The sequence below is a fragment of the Somniosus microcephalus genome, chromosome 9 (assembly GCF_052327205.1).
Source record: "Somniosus microcephalus isolate GS21.2 chromosome 9, FLI_Smic_1.0, whole genome shotgun sequence".
In the NCBI taxonomy this organism is placed as follows: Eukaryota; Metazoa; Chordata; class Chondrichthyes; order Squaliformes; family Somniosidae; genus Somniosus; species Somniosus microcephalus.
The window spans coordinates 250363731-250386399 of record NC_140995.1 but is presented as its reverse complement, the minus strand read 5'-3'; the positions used below and the strand labels follow the sequence as shown (position 1 = coordinate 250386399).

General features: G+C 56.0%; 2 protein-coding genes across 2 annotated transcripts in view; both read right to left on the bottom strand.

Moving 5' to 3' along the window:
* Positions 1-47: 47 nt before the first annotated feature.
* LOC147113214 (calpain-1 catalytic subunit-like) lies at positions 48-21829 on the bottom strand. Its single transcript, XM_085998152.1, has 7 exons — positions 21774-21829; positions 16026-16111; positions 13383-13454; positions 10709-10869; positions 8658-8827; positions 2057-2068; positions 48-283 (listed from the first exon to the last, which is right to left on the bottom strand). The coding sequence occupies exons 2-7, from the start codon at positions 16091-16093 to the stop codon at positions 68-70; spliced, it is 699 nt and encodes a 232-aa protein (XP_085854278.1). The 5' UTR covers positions 16094-16111; positions 21774-21829; the 3' UTR covers positions 48-67.
* A 431-nt stretch (positions 21830-22260) lies between these two features.
* The window catches only part of LOC147113213 (tau-tubulin kinase 1-like), a 110907-nt gene continuing 110498 nt past the window's right edge, over positions 22261-22669 (bottom strand). The window contains exons 6-7 of the mRNA XM_085998258.1: positions 22497-22626; positions 22261-22286 (exon numbers count right to left, since the gene is read on the bottom strand). Coding sequence (XP_085854384.1) covers positions 22261-22286; positions 22497-22626 — 156 coding nt within the window. The remainder of the gene's footprint in view (positions 22287-22496; positions 22627-22669) is intronic.

Genomic DNA, 22669 nt, shown 5'->3' with positions numbered 1-22669 from the left:
CAGACTGGGGTCACAGTCCGTACATTCACCCCCCGGCCCCCCCAATGTTGCCGGATTCTCGAGGCACTCACTCCGACTCCGCTTGTTTCTCTGTGAAGACCCTGAGGACAAAGTCGGCCTCCTGGCTGGGGTCGAAGGTCGAGGGGACGACCACATACTCCCCGGGGGGCAGCTTGATGCGGTTACTGACCTCCCGCAGGTTAATGAAGGTTTCCGACCGGGCGCATGAGCTGTGAGTCAGGAAGAAATCCTTCTTCAAATGGACATTCTGACAACCCCGATACTGAGGGAGGGAAAGACAGAGTCAGCACAGAAACCACTGGAGGGGGGAGAGGGAATTGGGGGGGGGGGGGGAGGGGGGAGAGAGGGAGGGGGGAGGGAGGGGGTAGGAGGAGGGGGGGAGGGGGGAGAAGGGGTGAGGGGGTTGGAGGTAGGGGGGAGGGGGAGGGGGGAGGGGGGTGGGGGAGGGGGAGAGGGAGGGGGCGAGGGAGGGGGAGGGGGCGAGGGAGGGGGAGAGGGAGAGGGAGAGGGAGGGGGAGGGGGAGGGGGAGAGGGAGGGGGAGGGGGAGGGGGAGGGGGAGAGGGAGGGGGAGAGGGAGGGGGAGAGGGAGGGGGAGAGGGAGGGGGAGAGGGAGAGGGAGTGGGAGAGGGAGTGGGAGAGGGAGGGGGAGAGGGAGGGGGAGAGGGAGAGGGAGGGGGAGAGGGAGGGGGAGAGGGAGGGGGAGAGGGAGGGGGAGAGGGAGGGGGAGAGGGAGAGGGAGGAAAGACAGAGTCAGCACAGAAACCACTGGAGGGGGGAGAGGGAATGGGGGGGGGGGAGGAGGAGAGGGGGGAGAGGGCGGAGGGGGAGGGAGGGGAGGGGGTAGGAGGGGTGAGGGGGGAGAAGGGGTGAGGGGGGAGAAGGGGGGGAGGGGGGAGAAGGGGGGGAGGGGGGAGAAGGGGGGGAGGGGGGAGAAGGGGGGCAGGGGGGAGAAGGGGGGCAGGGGGGAGAAGGGGGGCAGGGGGGAGAAGGGGGCAGGGGGAGAAGGGGGCAGGGGGAGAAGGGGGCAGGGGGAGAAGGGGGCAGGGGGAGAAGGGGGCAGGGGGGAGAAGGGGGCAGGGGGGAGAAGGGGGCAGGGGGGAGAAGGGGGCAGGGGGGAGAAGGGGGCAGGGGGAGAAGGGGGCAGGGGGAGAAGGGGGCAGGGGGAGAAGGGGGCAGGGGGGAGAAGGGGGCAGGGGGGAGAAGGGGGCAGGGGGGAGAAGGGGGCAGGGGGGAGAAGGGGGCAGGGGGGAGAAGGGGGCAGGGGGGAGAAGGGGGCAGGGGGGAGAAGGGGGCAGGGGGGAGAAGGGGGCAGGGGGGAGAAGGGGGCAGGGGGGAGAAGGGGGCAGGGGGGAGAAGGGGGCAGGGGGGAGAAGGGGGCAGGGGGCAGGAGGGAGGGGGTAGGAGGGGGGAGGGGGTAGGAGGGGGAGGGGGTAGGAGGGGGAGGGGGTAGGAGGGGGGAGGGGGTAGGAGGGGGGAGAAGGGGGGAGGGGTGAGGGGGAGAGATGGCAGAGAGGGGGGGAAGGAGGGGAGAAGGTGAGGGGGAGAAGGTGAGGGGGAGAAGGTGAGGGGGAGAAGGTGAGGGGGAGAAGGTGAGGGGGAGAAGGGGGGAGAGGGAGGGGGGAGGAGAGGGAGGGGAGGAGAGAGGGGGAGGAGAGAGGGGGAGGAGAGAGGGGGGAGGAGAGAGGGGGGAGGAGAGAGGGGGGGAGGAGAGAGGGGGGGAGGAGAGAGGGGGGGAGGAGAGAGGGGGGGAGGAGAGAGGGGGGAGGAGAGAGGGGGGAGGAGAGAGGGGGGAGGAGAGAGGGGGGAGGAGAGAGGGGGAGGAGAGAGGGGGGAGGAGAGAGGGGAGAGGAGGGGGGAGGGGAGAGGGGAGGGAAGGGGGAGGGCGGAGAGGGTGGGAGAGGGGGGTGGGGGAGTGGGTGGAGGGGGAGGGGAGAAGGGGAGGGGAGAAGGGGAGGGCGAGGGGGAGAGTGAGGGGAAAGGGAGGGGGAGCGGGATCACAGCGATTGTCTCTGACTCAAGAATGGGTTTACGAACCTCGTCTGGGACCTGCAGAGAGAGAGAGAAACAGGTCAGAACAAAACGATCGCAGCCCGACACAGACAGTCAGACACAGACAGTCAGACACAGACAGTCAGACAAATGAACCCACTGTCTAGACCGGGGTCTTTAGCCTGAGATTTATAAACTGACTCGTCACATCACCAGCTGCTGCCCAGCCAATCAGTGACTGTGAAAGGCAGTCAGTGACCCAGCCAATCGGTGCACAGCAAGATCCCACAAACAGCGATGTGTTAATGGCCAGATAATCGGTTTTCGGGACTCCTACAGAGTGCTGAGCCGGGAGTGGGGCCTGCGCCTTTCCTGCTCCGTGTGTGAGGGGGCTGAGCACAGGCCGGGAATGGAGCCTGGGCCTTTCCTGCTCCGTGTGTGGGGGCTGAACACAGGCTGGGAATGGAGCCTGGGTCTTTCCTGCTCCGTGTGTGGGGGCTGAGCACAGGCCGGGAATGGAGCCTGGGCCTTTCCTGCTCTGTGTGTGGGGGCTGAGCACAGGCCGGGAATGGAGCCTGGGCCTTTCCTGCTCCGTGTGTGGGGGCTCAGCACAGGCCAGGAGTGGAGCCTGGGTCTTTCCTGCTCCGTGTGTGGGGGCTGAGCACAGGCCGGGAATGGAGCCTGGGCATTTCCTGCTCCGTGTGTGGGGGCTCAGCACAGGCCAGGAATGGAGCCTGGGCCTTTCCTGCTCCGTGTGTGAGGGCTGAGCACAGGCCGGGAATGGAGCCTGGGCCTTTCCTGCTGTGTAGGAACATAGCAACAGGAGGAGGGCATTCAGCCCCTCGAGCCTGTTCTGCCATTCAATAAGATCATGGCTGATCTGTGACTTAATTCCATATCCTCGCCTTTGCCCCATATCCCTCGATACCTTTGGTTAACAAAAATCTATCAATCTCCAATTTAACGTTAACAATTGATCCAGCATCAATTGCCATTTGGATGATTTGGATGAGAATGTAAAAGGTATGATCAGTAAGTTCGCAGATGACACGAAAATTGGTGGGGTGGTAAATTGCGAGGAGGAAAGCCTCCGGCTACAGGACGATATAAACGGGTTGGTCAGATGGGCGGAAAAGTGGCAAATGGAATTTAACCCGGAAAAGTGCGAGGTGATGCATTTTGGACGGACAAATAAGGCAAGGGAATACACAATGAGTGGTAGGACCCTAGGAAGTACAGAGGGTCAGAGGGACCTTGGTGTACATGTACATAGATCTCTGAAGGCAGCGGAACAGGTAGATAAGGTGGTTAAAAAGGCATATGGGATACTTGCCTTCATTAGCCGAGGCATAGAATATAAGAGCAGGGAGGTTATGATGGAGCTGTACAAAACGCTGGTGAGGCCACAGCTGGAGTACTGTGTGCAGTTCTGGTCGCCTCACTATAGGAAGGATGTGATTGCTTTGGAGAGGGTGCAGAGAAGATTCACCAGGATGTTACCTGGGATGGAGCGCCTCAGCTATGAAGAAAGACTAAACAGGCTGGGGTTGTTTTCCTTGGAGCAAAGGAGGCTGAGGGGGGACCTGATTGAGGTGTACAAAATGATGAGGGGCATAGATAGGGTAGATAAAGAGGAACTTTTCCCCTTAGTAGGGGGGTCAATAACAAGGGGGCATAGATTCAGGGTAAGGGGCAGGAGGTTTAGAGGGGATTTGAGGAGGAACTTTTTCACCCAGAGGGTGGTTGGAATCTGGAACTCTCTGCCTGAAAGGGTGGTAGAGGCAGGAACCCTCACAACATTCAAGAAGCATTTGGATGAGCACTTGAAATGCCATTGCATACAAGGCTATGGACCAAATGCTGGAAAATGGGATTAGACAGGACAGGGATGGATGGGCGGCGCGGACACGATGGGCCGAAGGGCCTCTTTCTGTGCTGTAAAACTCTATGACTCTAAGAGAGTTCCAAACTTCTCCCACCCTTTGTGTGTCGAAGTGTTTCCTAATTTCACTCCTGAAAGGTCTGGCTCTAATTTTTAGACTGTGCCTCCAGTCCTAGAATCCCCAACCAGCGGAAATAGTTTCTCTCTCTCTACCCTATCTGTTCCCCTTAATATCCTGAAAACTTCGATCGGATCACCCCTTAACCTTCTGCATCCTCGGGAATACAAGCTTAGTTTGTGTATCATAGAATGGTTACAGCACGGAAGGAGGCCATTCGGCCTGTCGAGCCCGTGCCAGCTCTCTGCAAGAGCACTTCAGCTAGTCCCACTCCCCCGCCCTTTCCCCTCAGGTACTTAACCAACTCCCTTTTGAAAGCCATGATTGAATCTGCCTCCACCGCCCTTTCAGGCAGTGAATTCCAGATTCTAACCACTCGCTGTGTAAAAAAGTTTTTCCTCGTGTCGCCTTTGGTTCTTCTGCCAATCACCTTAAATCTGTGTCCTCTGGTTCTCGACCCTTCTGCCAATGGGAACAGTTTAAGAACATAAGCAATAGGAGCAGGAATAGGCCACTTGGCCCCTCGAGCCTGCTCCGCCATTCAATAAGATCATGGCTGATCTTGGGCTCAAAGCCACTTCCCCGCCCGCTCCCCATAACCCTTCAATCCCTTATCTTGCAAAAATCTGTCTATCTCCACCTTAAATGTATTTAATGACCCAGCCTCCACGGCTCTCTGGGGCAGAGAATTCCACAGATTTACGACCCTCAGAGAAGAAATTCCTCCTCATCTTGGTTCTAAATGGGTGCCCCCTTTATTCTGAAACTATGCCCCCGAGTTCTAGATTTCCCCACGAGGGGAAACATCCTCTCTGCATCTACCCTGTCGAGCCCCCTCAGAATCTTATATGTTTCAGTAAGATCCCCTCTCATTCTTCTAAATTCCAATGAGTATAGGCCCAACCTGCTCAACCTTTCCTCATAAGTCAACCCCTTCATCCCAGGAATCAACCTCGTGAACCTTCTCTGAACTGCCTCCAATGCAAGTATATCCCTCCTTAAATAAGGAGACCAAAACTGTACGCAGTACTCCAGGTGTGGTCTCACCAGCGCCCTGTACAGTTGTAACAGGACTTCCCTACTTTTATACTCCACCCCCCTTGAAATAAAGGCCAACATTCCATTTGCCTTCCTAATTACTTGCTGTACCTGCCTGCTAACTTTTTGTGTTTCATGCACAAGGACCCCCAGGTCTCTCTAAACTGTAACATTTTGTAATCTCTCTCCATTTAAATAACAATTTGCTTTTTTACTTTTCCTGCCAAAGTGGATAACCTCACATTTTCCCACATTATACTCCATCTGCCAAATGTTTGCCCACTCACTGAGCCTGTCTATATCCCTTTGCAGATTCTTTGTGTCCTCTTCGCAACTTGCTTTCCCACCTGTCTTTGTATCATCAGCAAATTTGGCTACATTACACTCAGTCCCTTCATCTAGGTCATTAATGTAGATTATAAATAGCTGAGGCCCCAGCACTGATCCCTGTGGCACCCCACTAGTTACCGTTTGCCAACCAGAAAATGACCCATTTATCCCGACTCTCTGTTTTCTGTTAGTTAGCCAATCCTCCATCCATGCTAATATATTACCCCCAAACCTTATCGAATGCCTTGTGGAAATCCAAATACACCACATCTACTGGTTCCCCTTTATCCACCCTGCTCGTTACATCCTCAAAGAACTCCAGCAAATTTGTCAAACATGATTTCCCTTTCATAAAACCATGCTGACTCTGCTTGACTGTCTTATGATGTTCCAACGACAGCTGTTAGGCTAACTGGTCTATAGTTTCCTGCTTTCTGTCTCCCTCCTTTCTTAAATAGGGGCGTTACATTTGCAGTTTTCCAATCTGCTGGGACCTCTCCAGAGTCCAGGGAATTTTGGTATATTGCAACCAATGCATCCACTATCTCTGCAGTCACTTCTTTTAAGACCCTGGGATGCAGGCCATCTGGTCTTTTAGCCCCATTATTTTGCCAAGTACTTTTTCCTTAGTGATGGTGATAGTCGTTATTTCCCCACTCCCTGTGGCCCCTTGATTATCCATTATTGGGATGTTGTTAGTGTCTTCTACCGCGAAGACAGATACAAAATATTTGTTCAGGGTCTCTGCCATTTCCCCGTTCCCCATTATTACTTCCCCAGTCTCATCCTCTAAGGGACCAACGTTTACTTTAGCTACTCTCTTCCTTTTTATATGCCTGTAGAAGCTTTTACGATCAGTTTTAATGTTTCTTGCCAGTTTACTCTCATAATTCATCTTCTCTCTTATTATTTTTTTAGTCATCCTTTGCTGGGTTTTAAAAATTTCCCAATCCTCTGGCCTCCCACCAATCTTGGCAACATTGTAAGCCTTCGTTTTCACTTTGATACCATCCTTTAATTCCTCAGTTAGCCACGGATGGTGCTCCCTTCTCTTAAAATCTTTCTTTCTCACTGGAATATATTTTTGTTGAGAGTTATGAAATATCTCCTTAAATGTCCGCCACTGCATGTCAACTGTCTTACCCTTTAATTTATTTTTCCAGTCCACTTTAGCCAGTTCTGCCCTCATGCCATTATAATTGCCTTTGTTTAAGATCACGACACTGGTTTGGGATACAACTTTCTCACCCTCCAATTGAATTTGAAATTCAACCATATTATGATCACTCTTTCCAAGAGGATCCTTTACTATGAGATCATTTATTAATTCTGTCTCATTACACAGTACCAGATCCCAGATAGCCTGTTCCCTGGTTGGTTCCATTACATACTGTTCTAGGAAACCATCCCGGATACACTCTATGAACTCCTCCTCAAGGCTACCATGGCCAATTTGATTTGTCCAATCGATATGGAGATTAAAATATCCCATGATTATTACCGTACCTTTTTTACAGGCCTCCATTATTTGTTGATTTATACTCTGTCCAACAGTATTGCTACTGTTTGGGGGCCCGTAGACTACGCCCACCAGAGACCTTTTTCCCCTTATTAATTTTTATCTCCACCCAAACCGATTCTACATCTTGACCTTCTGAGCCAATATCACTTCTCACCACTGCACTGATTCCATCCTTTACCACAAAGCCACCCCACCTCCCTTTCCTTTCTGTCTATCCTTCCGAATTGTCAAATACCCTGGAATATTCAGTTCCCAGCCCTGGTCACTTTGCAACCACATCTCTGTAATGGCGATCAGATGATACCCATTTGCCCTCATCTCTTACGTGGGACTTTATCAAATGCCTTCTGGAAGTCCAGATAAATAACATCCACAGATATTCCCCTGTCCACTACTTTAGTCACCTCTTCAAAAAATGCAATCAGGTTTGTCAGGCGTGACCTGCCTTTCACAAACCCATGCTGGCTCTCTCTGATCAGCTGAAAAATGTCAAGGTGTTCAGTCACACTATCCTGAATTATAGACTCCAGCAATTTCCCCACAACAGATGTTAGACTCACTGGTCTATAATTCCCTGGTTTCCCTGTCTTGCCATTCTTAAAAAGCAGAGTGACCTGCGCAATTTTCCAATCTAAAGGGACGGTTCCTGAATTGAGAGAACTTTGGAAGATTATAGTTCGGGCATCTGCAATGTGCTCACCTCCTTCCTTTAAAACCCTGGGACAGAAACCATCTGGCCCTGGGGATTTGTCACTCTTTAGTGCCATTATTTTCTTCATTACTGTTAGTTTACTTACATTCATTTTATTGAGTCCCTGTCCCCGATTCAATATTAGTTTCTTTGAGATTTCCAGCATGCTATCCTCTTCTACTGTAAATACTGACCCAAAGTAATTATCCAACATATCCAACCATTTCCCCCATTGTCATGGACAATATCACTGCTTCCAGTTTTTAAGGGGCCGACATTGCTCCTGACCACCCTCTTTTTCGTAAGAAATCAGAGCAGGAATAGGCCACTCGGCCCCTCGAGCCTGCTCCGCCATTCAATACGATCATGGCTGATCTTGGGCTCAAAGCCACTTCCCCGCCCGCTCCCCGTAACCCGTCACTGCCTTATCTTGTAACTGTAAAAATTCTGTGTTGATTTTGAAATCCCTTGCAAGTTTCTTTTCATACTCCCTTTCTGTAGCTCTTACTGTCTGTTTCGTTACCTTTTGTTCTTTGTATCTTTCCCATTCGCCAGGATCTGTGCTATTTTTGCATATTTGTGGGCCCTTTCCTTTAGTTTTATGCTGTCCCTTACCTCTTTAGTCACCCATGCCTGTTTGTTTTGTCAAGTAGAACTCTTGCCCCTCAGGGGTATAAACTGGTTCTGTATCACCGTCAATTCTTTTTTGAACACCTCCCACTGATCTTCTGTCGTTTTACCCATTAACAGATTTTCCCAGTTTACTGTGGACAGTCGTGGCCTCATCCCGTTGAAGTCGGCCTTACCCAAATCTAGAATCTGATGAAGGGTCATCGACCTGAACCATTAACTCTGTTTCTCTCTCCACAGATGCTGCCTGACCTGCTGAGTATTTCCAGCATTTTCTGTTTCTATTTCTAGAATCTTAGTAGCTGTTTTGCGTTTCTCCCTTTCAAACTTTGAACTCGATCATGTTATGATCGCTATTAGATAAATGTTCAGGCACCGTTAGGCTGTTAACTAAATGTGTGGGGCAGGGTGAGGACGCAGAGCGAGCAGACAAACCTCATACACAGCAAAACCGATGGTGTGCATGTCCTGCCCATGTCGCCGGAATCTGCGGCGATCCTTCTGCATCAGGGCACACAGGAAGCTGCAGGCAACCTCGCAGTCCTCAGGATCATCATCCTCTTCCTCCAACGTGATCTTAAACTGCGGGTTAATCCAGAACGTAGCTGGGGGAGAGAGCAGGTGACAGAGTGAGAGAGGGACAGATGGAGAGAGAGACAGAGAGAGAGACAGAGACAGAGACAAAGAGAGAGAGAGAGAGAGAGACAGAGAGAGAGAGAGAGAGAAAGAGAAAGAGAAAGAGAAAGAGAAAAAGAGAGAGAGAGAGAGAGACCTGGTTCTGCTGTCTCCCATAGAACAGGGATTACAGCAACATTTAGACCTACTTGACAAATACTGCCAAAATTGGGCCCTGACAGTAAATCTAAAGAAAACCAACATCATGATTTTTCAAAAAAGGCCCAGATGTCAGGAAAACAAATACCAGTTTACTCTCAGTGATACCATCATAGGACACACTATGAGCTACACCTACCTTGGTCTAACCATTACAGCATCAGGGAGCTTCAGCATAGCAGTGAATGCACTAAAAGAAAAAGCCCGAAGAGCCCTATATGCAATAAAAAGAAAATTCTACAACATCCAAATTCCAATCAAAATCTGGCTCAAAATATTTGATGGTATAATCCTGCCCATTGCGCTGTACGGTAGTGAAGTACGGGGCCCACTCAATCACCATAGCTACACTAAATGGGAAAAACACACAATAGAAGCCCTACATGCAGAATTTTGCCGAAGCATTCTTCGCACCCAAAGGAAAACACCAACAAATGCATGTAGAGCCGAACTAGGCAGATACCCACTGATAATAAACATCCAAAAACGAGCACTAAACTTTCTAAATCACCTCAAATCTAGTTCCCCAGACACCCTTCATTTTAAAGCCCTCCAGACCCAAGAGCTGAACCCAGAAACAAGTCCCCTGAGTCAGTGGTTACTGAAACTAAGTACTCCTACCCAGCCGGACCCTGACCAGTCCCAGACCAACACTGCTCTCCAAACACCAATCCGAGTGAACCAAATCATTAAACAATGCAAAGAAACCTACCTGGAACATTGGAACAAAATAACCAAAAGCCAAAGCAGATTAGATTGCTACCGGGCCCTAAAAAGAGAATATAAACTGGCAGACTATCTCTCGACCATCAGAGACACAAAACAGAGACAGACCCTCACCAGATACAGACTAAGCGACCACCAACTGGCAATTGAAAAAGGAAGATACAAGAAATCCTGGCAACCTAAAGAAAACAGAATATGTGATCACTGTCTGGCCGGCGAGGTTGAGACAGAGGTGCACTTCCTCCTAAAATGCGAAAAATTCAACGAGACAAGAAACATATATTTTGACAAGCTCAGCCTTACAACCCCAGATTTCAAAGAATTGGATGACCTGTCAAAATTAAGAATAGTCCTGGGGGAAGGAGACAGACCATATCTTGGTGTCCAATATGTAACAACATGTCACAACCTGAGGAACAGTGAGTGACTAACGAGCACACCCATAGCATATATACTCTAAAAATGTTTAAATCAATACTGAATGTACCCAACGACTGTTTAAATTAATACTGAATGTACCCAACGAGGGTCAACGACTGTTTAAATTAATATTGTCTGTACCCAACGAAGGTCAAAATTGTTTGACACCTACAGAATGTTGGAAACCTGTACTTTTTGTTATGTAAGCTTTGGCAATATGGTTCCCTGTAAACTTTCATGCCAATAAAGCATTTGAATTGAGAGAGAGACAGAGAGAGAGACAGAGAGAGAGAGAGAGAGCGAGAGACAGAGACAGAGACAGAGACAGAGAGAGACAGAGAGAGAGAGAGAGAGAGAGAGAGAGAGAGACAGAGAGACAGAGAGAGAGAGAGAGAGAGAGAGAGAGACAGAGAGAGAGACAGAGAGAGAGACAGAGAGAGAGACAGAGAGAGAGACAGAGAGTGAGACAGAGAGTGAGTGTGCGGTTGGTCCTGAGCCTCACTCACCAGGATGGTTTCGACAGCCCCCCGCCGTGCTGCCTCTCCGCCAGGACCCACCGAAGACGGCCGAGTTCCACTTCTTCTGCTCGTCCCCTTCCAGGGTGTCTGGGGTCAGATTACAGATCTCCAGCCGCGAATACTGCCTCAGGAACTCTGAGAAAGCCATCCTGTGCAAAGACATCCAGCACACGCCGTCACGCCCCGCCCGTCACACGCCCCGTCATGCCCCGCCCCTCACACCCACCGCCCCTCACCTCACACTCCCCGCCCCTCACTACCTGCCCCTCACACACCCCACCCCTCACCCCCCGCCCGTCACAAACCGCCTTTCACAAACCGCCCGTCACACCCCGCCCGTCACACCCCGCCCGTCCAGCCCGTCCGTCCTCCACCCACCCTCACTCTCCCCCTCACCCTCCCCAGCTTACCTCACCCTCCCCACCTCCTCACCTCACCCTCCCTCACCCCCCACCCATCCGTCCTTCACCCTCCATCGCCCTCCCCCTCCTGCTTTCTCGCCCTTCCCTCCCTCGCCTGCCTCCTCACCTGCCTGTCCCTCCTCTCACCTACCCTCCCCCCTCACCCCTCACCCTCGCCCTTCCCCCCCTCCCCCTCACCCCCCCCCCTCTCCCACCCTCCCCACTCACCCTCACCATACAACACATATCGTAACACGTCATTCTGCTGCAGGCCCAGGGCAGGTATAACAAGGGTGAGGTACAGAGTAAAGCTCCCTCTGCACTATCCCATCAAACACACCCAAGGCAGGGACAGCACGGGTTAGATACAGAGTAAAGCTCCCTCTACACAGTCCCATCAAACACTCCCAGGGCGGGTACAGCACGGGTTAGATACAGAGTAAAGCTCCCTCTGCACCGTCCCATCAAACACTCCCAGGGCAGGTACAGCACGGGTTAGATACAGAGTAAAGCTCCCTCTGCACTATCCCATCAAACACTCCCAGGGCAGGTACAGCATGGGTTAGAGACAGAGTAAAGCTCCCTCTGCACAGTCCCATCAAACACTCCCAGGGCAGGTACAGCACGGGTTAGATACAGAGTAAAGCTCCCTCTACACTGTCCCATCAAACACTCCCAGGGCAGGTACAGCCCGGGTTAGATACAGAGTAAAGCTCCCTCTACACTGTCCCATCAAACACTCCCAGGGCAGGTACAGCACGGGTTAGATACAGAGTAAAGCTCTCTCTACACTGTCCCATCAAACACTCCCAGGGCAGGTACAGCACGGGTTAGATACAGAGTAACGCGCACTCTACACTGTCCCATCAAACACTCCCAGGGCAGGTACAGCACGGGTTAGATACAGAGTAAAGCTCCCTCTACACTGTCCCATCAAACACTCCCAGGGCAGGTACAGCACGGGACTGTTCCCCTGTTCAAAGTATCATTTTTACTTATTTTTTCCACCTCACATTTATTGACATTGAATTCCATCGGCCACTTTTTTTGCCCATTCCAGTATCCTTGCAGTTTCCTTTGGTGCTCAGAATGATTTACGATGCCTTCTATTTTAGGAGTGTCTGCAATTTTAGATACCGCAACCTCTAGCCCCAAAATCCAAATCATTGATACACACAGTAAACACGTGGTCCCAGAAGAGAACTGTGGGACATCACGATCCACTCCACCCACTTCAAGAAACTGCCCATAACTCCCACTCTGTTTCCTGCATCCGAATCCGTTTCTAATCCCGTTTTCAACCCTTCCTCGAATTCCGTATCTTTCATCTTCTCCAATAGTCTCCTGTATCGTACCTTGGCCAAGGCTTTCCCAAGGTCCAGGGACAACACACCCTCCGTACTCCCCGCATCCACCATATCTGCATCTCCCCAAAGATCGCAACCTAAAAATGTTCCCTGACATAGAGATTAAACTAGCTGCACTGTTGGAGGGGCAGTACTGAGGGAGTGCTGCACTGTCAGAGGGGCAGTACTGAAGGAGCGCCGACACTGTCGGAGGGGCAGTACTGAGGGAGCGCTGCACTGTCGGAGGGGGCAGTGCTGAGGGAGGGCTGCACTGTGGGAGGGGCAGTGCTGAGGGAGTGCTGCACTGTGGGAGGGGCAGTGCTGAGGGAGTGCTGCACTGTCGGAGGGGCAGTACTGAGGGAGCGCTGCACTGTCGGACGGGCAGTACTGAGGGAGCACTGCACTGTCGGAGGGGCAGTACTGAGGGAGCGCTGCACTGTCGGAGGGGCAGTACTCAGGGAGCGCTGCACTGTCGGAGGGGCAGTACTGTGGGAGCGCTGCACTGTCGGAGGGGCAGTACTGAGGGAGTGCCGCACTGTTGGAGGGGCAGTACTGTGGGAGCGCTGCACTGTCGGAGGGGCAGTACTGAGGGAGCGCTGCACTGTCGGAGGGGCAGTACTGAGGGAGCGCTGCACCGTCGGAGGGGCAGTACTGAGGGAGTGCCGCACTGTCGGAGATGTCGAATTGAACATCTGCGATGGTCAGGTCACACAGGAAGCCCACAGCTCCCTCCCTGCCAGTGCTGTCCATCTAACCATCATCGCAGGTAAGTTGAAATTAAGTTTGAAGTCAACGTCCTTTATTTACTTACGATGTGCAAGTTAAACGCCTCTGTTCCTTCTCCCCATCAAACCCGGGAAGCCCCTTCCCAGCCCCTCTCCCGCTCTGGGAATTCCCGCTCCCGGCTGCACTTACCAGAATTCCCCATCTTCCACCTGCACCATCCCATCCCGCTCATCCGGGTCGATGGAATTCCATTCCGAGGAGCTGTGGAGAAACAGATCGAGAAAACAGGTCAACAAGGAGGACGTACGGCAGCGTGACGGCTCCCAGCATCCCCCAGGCACTCCTCCCGCCCACTCCCAGCATCCCCCAGGCACTCCTCCCGCCCACTCTCAGCATCCCCCAGGCACCCCTCCCGCCCACTCCCAGCATCCCCCAGGCACTCCTCCCGCCCACTCCCAGCATCCCCCAGGCACCCCTCCCGCCCACTCCCAGCATCCCCCAGGCACTCCTCCCGCCCACTCCCAGCATCCCCCAGGCACCCCTCCCGCCCACTCCCAGCATCCCCCAGGCACCCCTCCCGCCCACTCCCAGCATCCCCCAGGCACCCCTCCCGCCCACTCCCAGCATCCCCCAGGCACCCCTCCCGCCCACTCCCAGCATCCCCCAGGCACCCCTCCCGCCCACTCCCAGCATCCCCCAGGCACCCCTCCCGCCCACTCCCAGCATCCCCCAGGCACTCCTCCCGCCCACTCCCAGCATCCCCAGGCACTCCTCCCGCCCACTCCCAGCATCCCCCAGGCACTCCTCCCGCCCACTCCCAGCATCCCCCAGGCACCCCTCCCGCCCACTCCCAGCATCCCCCAGGCACTCCTCCCGCCCACTCCCAGCATCCCCCAGGCACTCCTCCCGCCCACTTCCCAGCGTCCCTGAGGCACTCCTCCCGCCCACTCCCAGCATCCCCCAGGCACCGCTCCCGCCCACTCCCATCGTCCCCCAGCAGTCCTCCCGCCCACGTCCAGCATCCCCCAGGCACTCCTCCCGCCCACTCCCAGCATCCCCCAGGCACTCCTCCCGCCCGCTCCCAGCGTCCCCCAGGCACTCCTCCAGCCCAAGCGTCCCTGAGGCACCCCTCCCGCCCACTCCCAGCATCCCCCAGGCACTCCTCCCGCCCACTTCCCAGCGTCCCTGAGGCACTCCTCCCGCCCACTCCCAGCATCCCCCAGGCACTCCTCCCGCCCACTCCCAGCGTCCCCCAGGCACCCCTCCCGCCCACTCCCAGCATCCCCCAGCACTCCTCCCGCCCACTCCCAGCATCCCCCAGCACTGCTCCCACCCACTCCCAGCGTCCCCCAGGCACTCCTCCCGCCCACTCCCAGCATCCCCCAGCACTCCTCCCACCCACTCCCAGCATTCCTCCCGCCCACTCCCAGCATCCCCCAGCACTCCTCCCGCCCGCTCCCAGCATCCCCCAGCACTCCTCCCGCCCACTCCCAGCATTCCTCCCGCCCACTCCCAGCATCCCCCAGCACTCCTCCCGCCCGCTCCCAGCATCCCCCAGCACTCCTCCCGCCCACTCCCAGCATCCCCCAGGCACTCCTCCCGCCCACTCCCAGCGTCCCCCAGGCACCCCTCCCGCCCACTCCCAGCATCCCCCAGCACTCCTCCCGCCCACTCCCAGCATCCCCCAGCACTCCTCCCACCCACTCCCAGCATTCCTCCCGCCCACTCCCAGCATCTCCCAGCATGCCCCAGGCACTCCTCCCGCCCGCTCCCAGCATCCCCCAGGCACTCCTCCCGCCCACTCCCAGCATCCCCCAGGCACTCCTCCCGCCCGCTCCCAGCATGCCCCAGGCACTCCTCCCGCCCGCTCCCAGCATCCCCCAGCACTCCTCCCGCCCGCTCCCAGCATCCCCCAGCACTCCTCCCGCCCACTCCCAGCATCCCCCAGCACTCCTCCCGCCCACTCCCAGCATCCCCCAGCACTCCTCCCACCCACTCCCAGCGTCCCCCAGGCACTCCTCCCGCCCACTCCCAGCGTCCCCCAGGCACTCCTCCCACCCACTCCCAGCGTCCCCCAGGCACCCCTCCCGCCCACTCCCAGCATCCCCCAGGCACTCCTCCCGCCCACTCCCAGCATCCCCCAGGCACCCCTCCCGCCCACTCCCAGCATCCCCCAGGCACTCCTCCCGCCCACTCCCCATTCTAGAAGGTTCCCTCCCGCCCACTCACCATTCTAGAAGGTTCCCTCCCGCCCACTCCCCATTCTAGGAAGTTCCCTCCCGCCCACTCCCCATTCTAGAAGGTTCCCTCCCGCCCACTCCCCATTCTAGAAAGTTCCCTCCCGCCCACTCCCAGCATCCCCCAGGCACCCCTCCCGCCCACTCCCAGCATCCCCCAGGCACTCCTCCCGCCCACTCCCCATTCTAGAAGGTTCCCTCCCGCCCACTCCCCATTCTAGAAGGTTCCCTCCCGCCCACTCCCCATTCTAGAAAGTTCCCTCCCGCCCACTCCCCATTCTAGAAGGTTCCCTCCTGCCCACTCCCCATTCTAGAAGGTTCCCTCCCGCCCACTCCCCATTCTAGAAAGTTCCCTCCCGCCTACTCCCTATTCTAGAAGGTTCCCTCCCACCCACTCCCTATTCTAGAAGGTTCCCTCCCACCCACTCCCTATTCTAGAAGGTTCCCTCCCGCCTACTCCCTATTCTAGAAGGTTCCTTCCCGCCTACTCCCTATTCTAGAAGGTTCCCTCCCACCCACTCCCTATTCTAGAAGGTTCCCTCCCACCCACTCCCTATTCTAGAAGGTTCCCTCCCGCCCTCGCTCTCACACTCACTTGTCACTCCAGGCTCCAGTCCACTCCACTTGACCCCAAGGGTTCCTAATCCGGATCAGCCTCTCCATTCTTCCCCGATAGTCCACCTGCGGGGTTCAAAGGGCACACGGAGATTAACGTGAAGTCTGAAAGTTCCGCGATTAAACCCCCCTCGCTCCCCACAAACGGGGAAGGTATGGTCTGGATCGATAGGGATGACCAGCCATGAGTGAGGGCGGTCACACACCTACAGACAGACACTCGAGGGGGTCAGGGACCACTGACTGGGGGTCACACCCCTAGAGACAGGCACTCGGGGGGTCAGGGGCCACTGACTGGGGGTCACACCCCTACAGACTGACACTCGGGGGGTCAGGGGCCACTGACTGGTGGTCACACCCCTACAGACTGACACTCGGGGGGTCAGGGGCCACTGACTGGGGGTCACACCCCTACAGACAGACACTCGGGGGGTCAGGGGCCACTGACTGGGGGTCACACCCCTACAGACAGACACTCGGGGGGTCAGGGACCACTGACTGGGGGTCACACCCCTACAGACAGACACTCGAGGGGGTCAGGGACCACTGACTGGGGGTCACACCCCTAGAGACAGACACTTGGGGGGTCAGGGGCCACTGACTGGGGGTCACACCCCTAGAGACAGACACTTGGGGGGTCAGGGACCACTGACTGGGGGTCACACCCCTACAGACTGACACTCGGGGGTTCAGGGACCACTGACTGGGGGTCACACCCCTACAGACTGACACTCGGGGCGTCAGAGGCCACTGACTGGGGGCACACCCCTACAGACTGACACTCGGGGGTGAGGGACCACTGACTGGGGGCACACCCCTACAGACTGACACTCGGGGGATCAGGGGCCATTGACTAGGGGTCACACCCCTACAGACTGACACTCGGGGGTGAGGGACCACTGACTGGGGGTCACACCCCTACAGACTGACACTCGGGGGTGAGGGACCACTGACTGGGGGTCACACCCCTACAGACTGACACTCGGGGGTGAGGGACCACTGACTGGGGGTCACACCCCTACAGACTGACACTCGGGGGGTCAGGGGCCACTGACTGGGGGTCACACCCCTACAGACTGACACTCGGGGGGTCAGGGGCCACTGACTGGTGGTCACACCCCTACAGACTGACACTCGGGGGGTCAGGGGCCACTGACTGGGGGTCACACCCCTACAGACAGACACTCGGGGGGTCAGGGGCCACTGACTGGGGGTCACACCCCTACAGACAGACACTCGGGGGGTCAGGGACCACTGACTGGGGGTCACACCCCTAGAGACAGACACTTGGGGGGTCAGGGGCCACTGACTGGGGGTCACACCCCTAGAGACAGACACTTGGGGGGTCAGGGACCACTGACTGGGGGTCACACCCCTACAGACTGACACTCGGGGGGTCAGGGACCACTGACTGGGGGCACACCCCTACAGACTGACACTCGGGGGTGAGGGACCACTGACTGGGGGTCACACTCCTACAGACTGACACTCGGGGGGTCAGGGGCCATTGACTCGGGGTCACACCCCTACAGACTGACACTCGGGGGTGAGGGACCACTGACTGGGGGTCACACCCCTACAGACTGACACTCGGGGGGTCAGGGGCCACTGACTGGGGGTCACACCCCTACAGACTGACACTCGGGGGGTCAGGGGCCATTGACTCGGGGTCACACCCCTACAGACTGACACTCGGGGGTGAGGGACCACTGACTGGGGGTCACACCCCTACAGACTGACACTCGGGGGGTCAGGGGCCATTGACTGGGGGTCACACCCCTACAGACTGACACTCGGGGGGTCAGGGGCCATTGACTCGGGGTCACACCCCTACAGACTGACACTCGGGGGTGAGGGACCACTGACTGGGGGTCACACCCCTACAGACTGACACTCGGGGGGTCAGGGGCCATTGACTGGGGGTCACACCCCTACAGACTGACACTCGGGGGGTCAGGGGCCATTGACTCGGGGTCACACCCCTACAGACTGACACTCGGGGGTCAGGGGCCATTGACTAGGGGTCACACCCCTACAGACTGACACTCGGGGGGTCAGGGGCCATTGACTCGGGGTCACACCCCTACAGACTGACACTCGGGGGTGAGGGACCACTGACTGGGGGTCACACCCCTACAGACTGACACTCGGGGGTCAGGGGCCATTGACTAGGGGTCACACCCCTACAGACTGACACTCGGGGGTGAGGGACCACTGACTGGGGGTCACACCCCTACAGACTGACACTCGGGGGTGAGGGACCACTGACTGGGGGTCACACCCCTACAGACTGACACTCGGGGGGTCAGGGACCACTGACTGGGGGTCACACCCCTACAGACTGACACTCGGGGGGTCAGGGGCCACTGACTGGGGGTCACACCCCTACAGACTGACACTCGGGGGTGAGGGACCACTGACTGGGGGTCACACCCCTACAGACTGACACTCGGGGGTGAGGGACCACTGACTGGGGGTCACACCCCTACAGACTGACACTCGGGGGTCAGGGGCCATTGACTAGGGGTCACACCCCTACAGACAGACACTTGTTCGTGTAAATAAATTCACTCTCCTCTGTATAAGGTAAAGGCACACAGTTTATTGTATGAAGCGCTTTGGGAGAAAAGGTTAAAGACTCCGCAGTCTAGTAACCTTCTTCTCGGTTTTACAATGGCAGCCGAGCTTCTTTTATACAGTTCAAAAAGCCGGAAAGGTACCGATATCGGCAGTTATGACATTAATTCTTTGGCCAATCCGGTACCTTAGCAACCTTCAATCACATTCTTTCAAAAACAAACAACTTAATTATATTACTATACCGTTAGCTAACTTCTTTCAAAAACAATTTAATTATATCACGATACACTTTCACGTGACATGTTGGTATTTTGCAACCCGACTCTCTCAGTGAGAAACAAGCAAATGCAGTTATTGGCAGCACAAAACCAGTTTGAGCGAGATTATACCTGTGTCCTGCCAGTTGCTTAACTCAGCCTTAACCTAAATCTTCGAAAACACCCTTTACCTCCCTTATTCTTCCTAAGCGCAATTTTTCACCCTTACACACTCGGGGGGTCAGGGGCCACTGACTGGGGTCACACCCCTACAGACTGACACTCGAGGGGTCAGGGGCCACTGACTGGGGTCACACCCCTACAGACTGACACTCGAGGGGTCAGGGGCCACTGACTGGGGGTCACACCCCTACAGACAGACACTCGAGGGGTCAGGGGCCACTGACTGGGGTCACACCCCTACAGACAGACACTCGAGGGGTCAGGGGCCACTGACTGGGGTCACACCCCTACAGACTGACACTCGAGGGGTCAGGGGCCACTGACTGGGGGTCACACCCCTACAGACAGACACTCGAGGGTTCAGGGGCCACTGACTGGGGTCACACCCCTACAGGCACAGACTTCAGGGATCGATTGACTGGAGCCCAGTGGGTTAAAGGGGAGACCTCAGTGACGGCATCCAGACTCTTTTTTTCATTTGTTCCTTGAATGTGGGCGTCGCTGGCAAGGCCGGTATTTACTCCCTAGCCCTAATCGCCCTTGAGAAGGTGTCGGTGAGCCGCCTTCTTGAACCGCTGCAGTCTGTGTGGTGAAGGTACTCCCACAGCGCTGTTAGGGTTTTGACCCATGAAGGATCGGCGATAAACTGCCAAGTCAGGATGGTGTGTAACTTGATGGGGAACCTGGAAGTGATGGGGTTCCCACGCGCCTGCTGCCATTGCCCTTCGAGGTGAACATCCCCATTTCTGACCTTATCATGGAGGGAAGGTCATTGATGAAGCAGCTTAAGATGGTTGGGCTCAGGACACTGCCCTGAGGAACTCCTGGGGCAGCATGAGATACAGTTCCACAGACACTGAATCTCACTGGGGTACAGTTCCACAGACACTGAATCTCACTGGGGTACAGTTCCACAGACACTGACTCTCACTGGGGTACAGTTCCACAGACACTGACTCTCACTGGGGTACAGTTCCACAGACACTGACTCTCACTGGGGTACAGTTCCACAGACACTGACTCTCACTGGGGTACAGTTCCACAGACACTGACTCTCACTGGGGTGCAGTTCCACAGACACTGACTCTCACTGGGGTACAGTTCCACAGACACTGACTCTCACTGGGGTACAGTTCCACAGGCACTGACTCTCACTGGGGTACAGTTCCACAGGCACTGACTCTCACTGGGGTACAGTTCCACAGGCACTGACTCTCACTGGGGTACAGTTCCACAGGCACTGACTCTCACTGGGGTACAGTTCCACAGGCACTGACTCTCACTGGGGTACAGTTCCACAGGCACTGACTCTCACTGGGGTACAGTTCCACAGACACTGACTCTCACTGGGGTACAGTTCCACAGACACAGACTCTCACTGGGGTACAGTTCCACAGACACTGACTCTCACTGGGGTACAGTTCCACAGGCACTGACTCTCACTGGGGTACAGTTCCACAGATACTGACTCTCACTGGGGTACAGTTCCACAGACACCGACTCTCACTGGGGTACAGTTCCACAGACTCTGACTCTCACTGGGGTACAGTTCCACAGACACTGACTCTCACTGGGGTACAGTTCCACAGACACTGACTCTCACTGGGGTACAGTTCCACAGACACTGACTCTCACTGGGGTACAGTTCCACAGACACTGACTCTCACTGGGGTACAGTTCCACAGACACTGACTCTCACTGGGGGTACAGTTCCAGACACTGACTCTCACTGGGGTACAGTTCCACAGACACTGACTCTCACTGGGGTACAGTTCCACAGACACTGACTCTCACTGGGGTACAGTTCCACAGACACTGACTCTCACTGGGGTGCAGTTCCACAGACACTGACTCTCACTGGGGTACAGTTCCACAGACACTGACTCTCACTGGGGTACAGTTCCACAGGCACTGACTCTCACTGGGGTACAGTTCCACAGGCACTGACTCTCACTGGGGTTCAGTTCCACAGACACTGACTCTCACTGGGGTACAGTTCCACAGACACTGACTCTCACTGGGGTACAGTTCCACAGACACTGACTCTCACTGGGGTACAGTTCCACAGACACTGACTCTCACTGGGGTACAGTTCCACAGACACTGACTCTCACTGGGGTACAGTTCCACAGACACTGACTCTCACTGGGGTACAGTTCCACAGACACTGACTCTCACTGGGGTACAGTTCCACAGACACTGACTCTCACTGGGGTACAGTTCCACAGACACTGACTCTCACTGGGGTACAGTTCCACAGACACTGACTCTCACTGGGGTACAGTTCCACAGACACTGACTCTCACTGGGGTACAGTTCCACACACACTGACTCTCACTGGGGTACAGTTCCACAGACACTGACTGTCACTGGGGTACAAAGATCCATAGACACTGACTCACTGGTCCCAGTACAGGTCCAGTGTGGGCATTCCTTGTGAAGTGCAGCTAGACATTGAATGTTGGCAGGAAGTTCGAGTGCAGGATGCCTCATGTCTCAGTCTGGGAATCCCCTCCCCAATATCCACAGGGAGGGATCTTCCTGTGCGAGGTGGTTCAGTGGAACGCTGGCGGGGGAAGGGTCTCCGAGTCATGGAATCTGCAGTTGAGTCACTGAACGTATCAGAGGCCGGAGAGAGAGGGAGGGTGGGTGAGACATAAACCCCCAGGTCACAGCACCTTCCCTTCATCCTCACAACACCCACTGACCTCTTTGACCCCTGTCACCGAGTAGGCATGACCTTTGACCAGCTTCTTAAAGGTGGAACGGAGAAGAAGTCAGAATCTCCAACCAAACCCATCGAAAGGCTTGCAGGACTGGCAGAGGCATGAGGTCACAGGTCGGGAACATGGGAGCGCCCCTCGCCCCAGACCATGGGGTCACAGGTCGGGAACATGGGAGCGCCCCTCGCCCCAGACCATGGGGTCACAGGTCGGGACCATGGAGCGCCCCTCGCTCCAGACCATGGGGTCACAGGTCGGGACCATGGAGCGCCCATCCCCCCAGGGCATGGGGTCACAGGTCGGGACCATGGAGCGCCCATCCCCCCAGGGCATGCGGTCACCGGTCGGGACCATGGAGCGCCCCTCCCCCTAGGGCATGGGGTCACAGGTCGGGACCATGGAGCGCCCCTCCCCCCAGGGCATGGGGTCACAGGTCGGGACCATGGAGCGCCCCTCCCCCCAGGGCATGGGGTCACAGGTCGGGACCATGGAGCGAACCTTCCCCCAGAGCATGGGGTCACAGGTCGGGACCGGGTTCAGGGAGTGTAACAGGGATGGTAAATGGGGGGGGGGGGGGGGGGGGGGAGGACGGGCGGTCTGTAAGGGAGCCTGTCAAGAGAGAGATTGGCCGGAGCCTGGGGATGAGTTTCCCCCCGGCCCCCCCGTACATCGATGGAGCAGCCCAGGAGCGAGCCTCTGTCCCACGGCCTTCTTGATGATGGTGTAGAGGTTCGCGGGGAGCCTTGTGCAGGTCGTACATCTCGGCCACGCCCCCGGTGAAGTCCTCAAACCCCTCGGTGGTGCTGCCCCCAGACAGGGCCTCGTACGACCCATTGAGCTGCGGAGAGAGAGGATCGTCACCATTACCACTGGGAAAGCAC

Excerpts from the sequence above, each read along its gene's own strand:
- LOC147113214 (XM_085998152.1), bottom strand. The coding sequence starts at position 16,093 with ATGGAGAGGCTGATCCGGATTAGGAACCCTTGGGGTCAAGTGGAGTGG. Across the intron at positions 13,455-16,025 it reads ACTGGAGCCTGGAGTGACAA|CTCCTCGGAATGGAATTCCA; the intron begins GTGAGTGTGAGA and ends GTTTCTCCACAG. Across the intron at positions 10,870-13,382 it reads GTGGAAGATGGGGAATTCTG|GATGGCTTTCTCAGAGTTCC; the intron begins GTAAGTGCAGCC and ends GTCTTTGCACAG.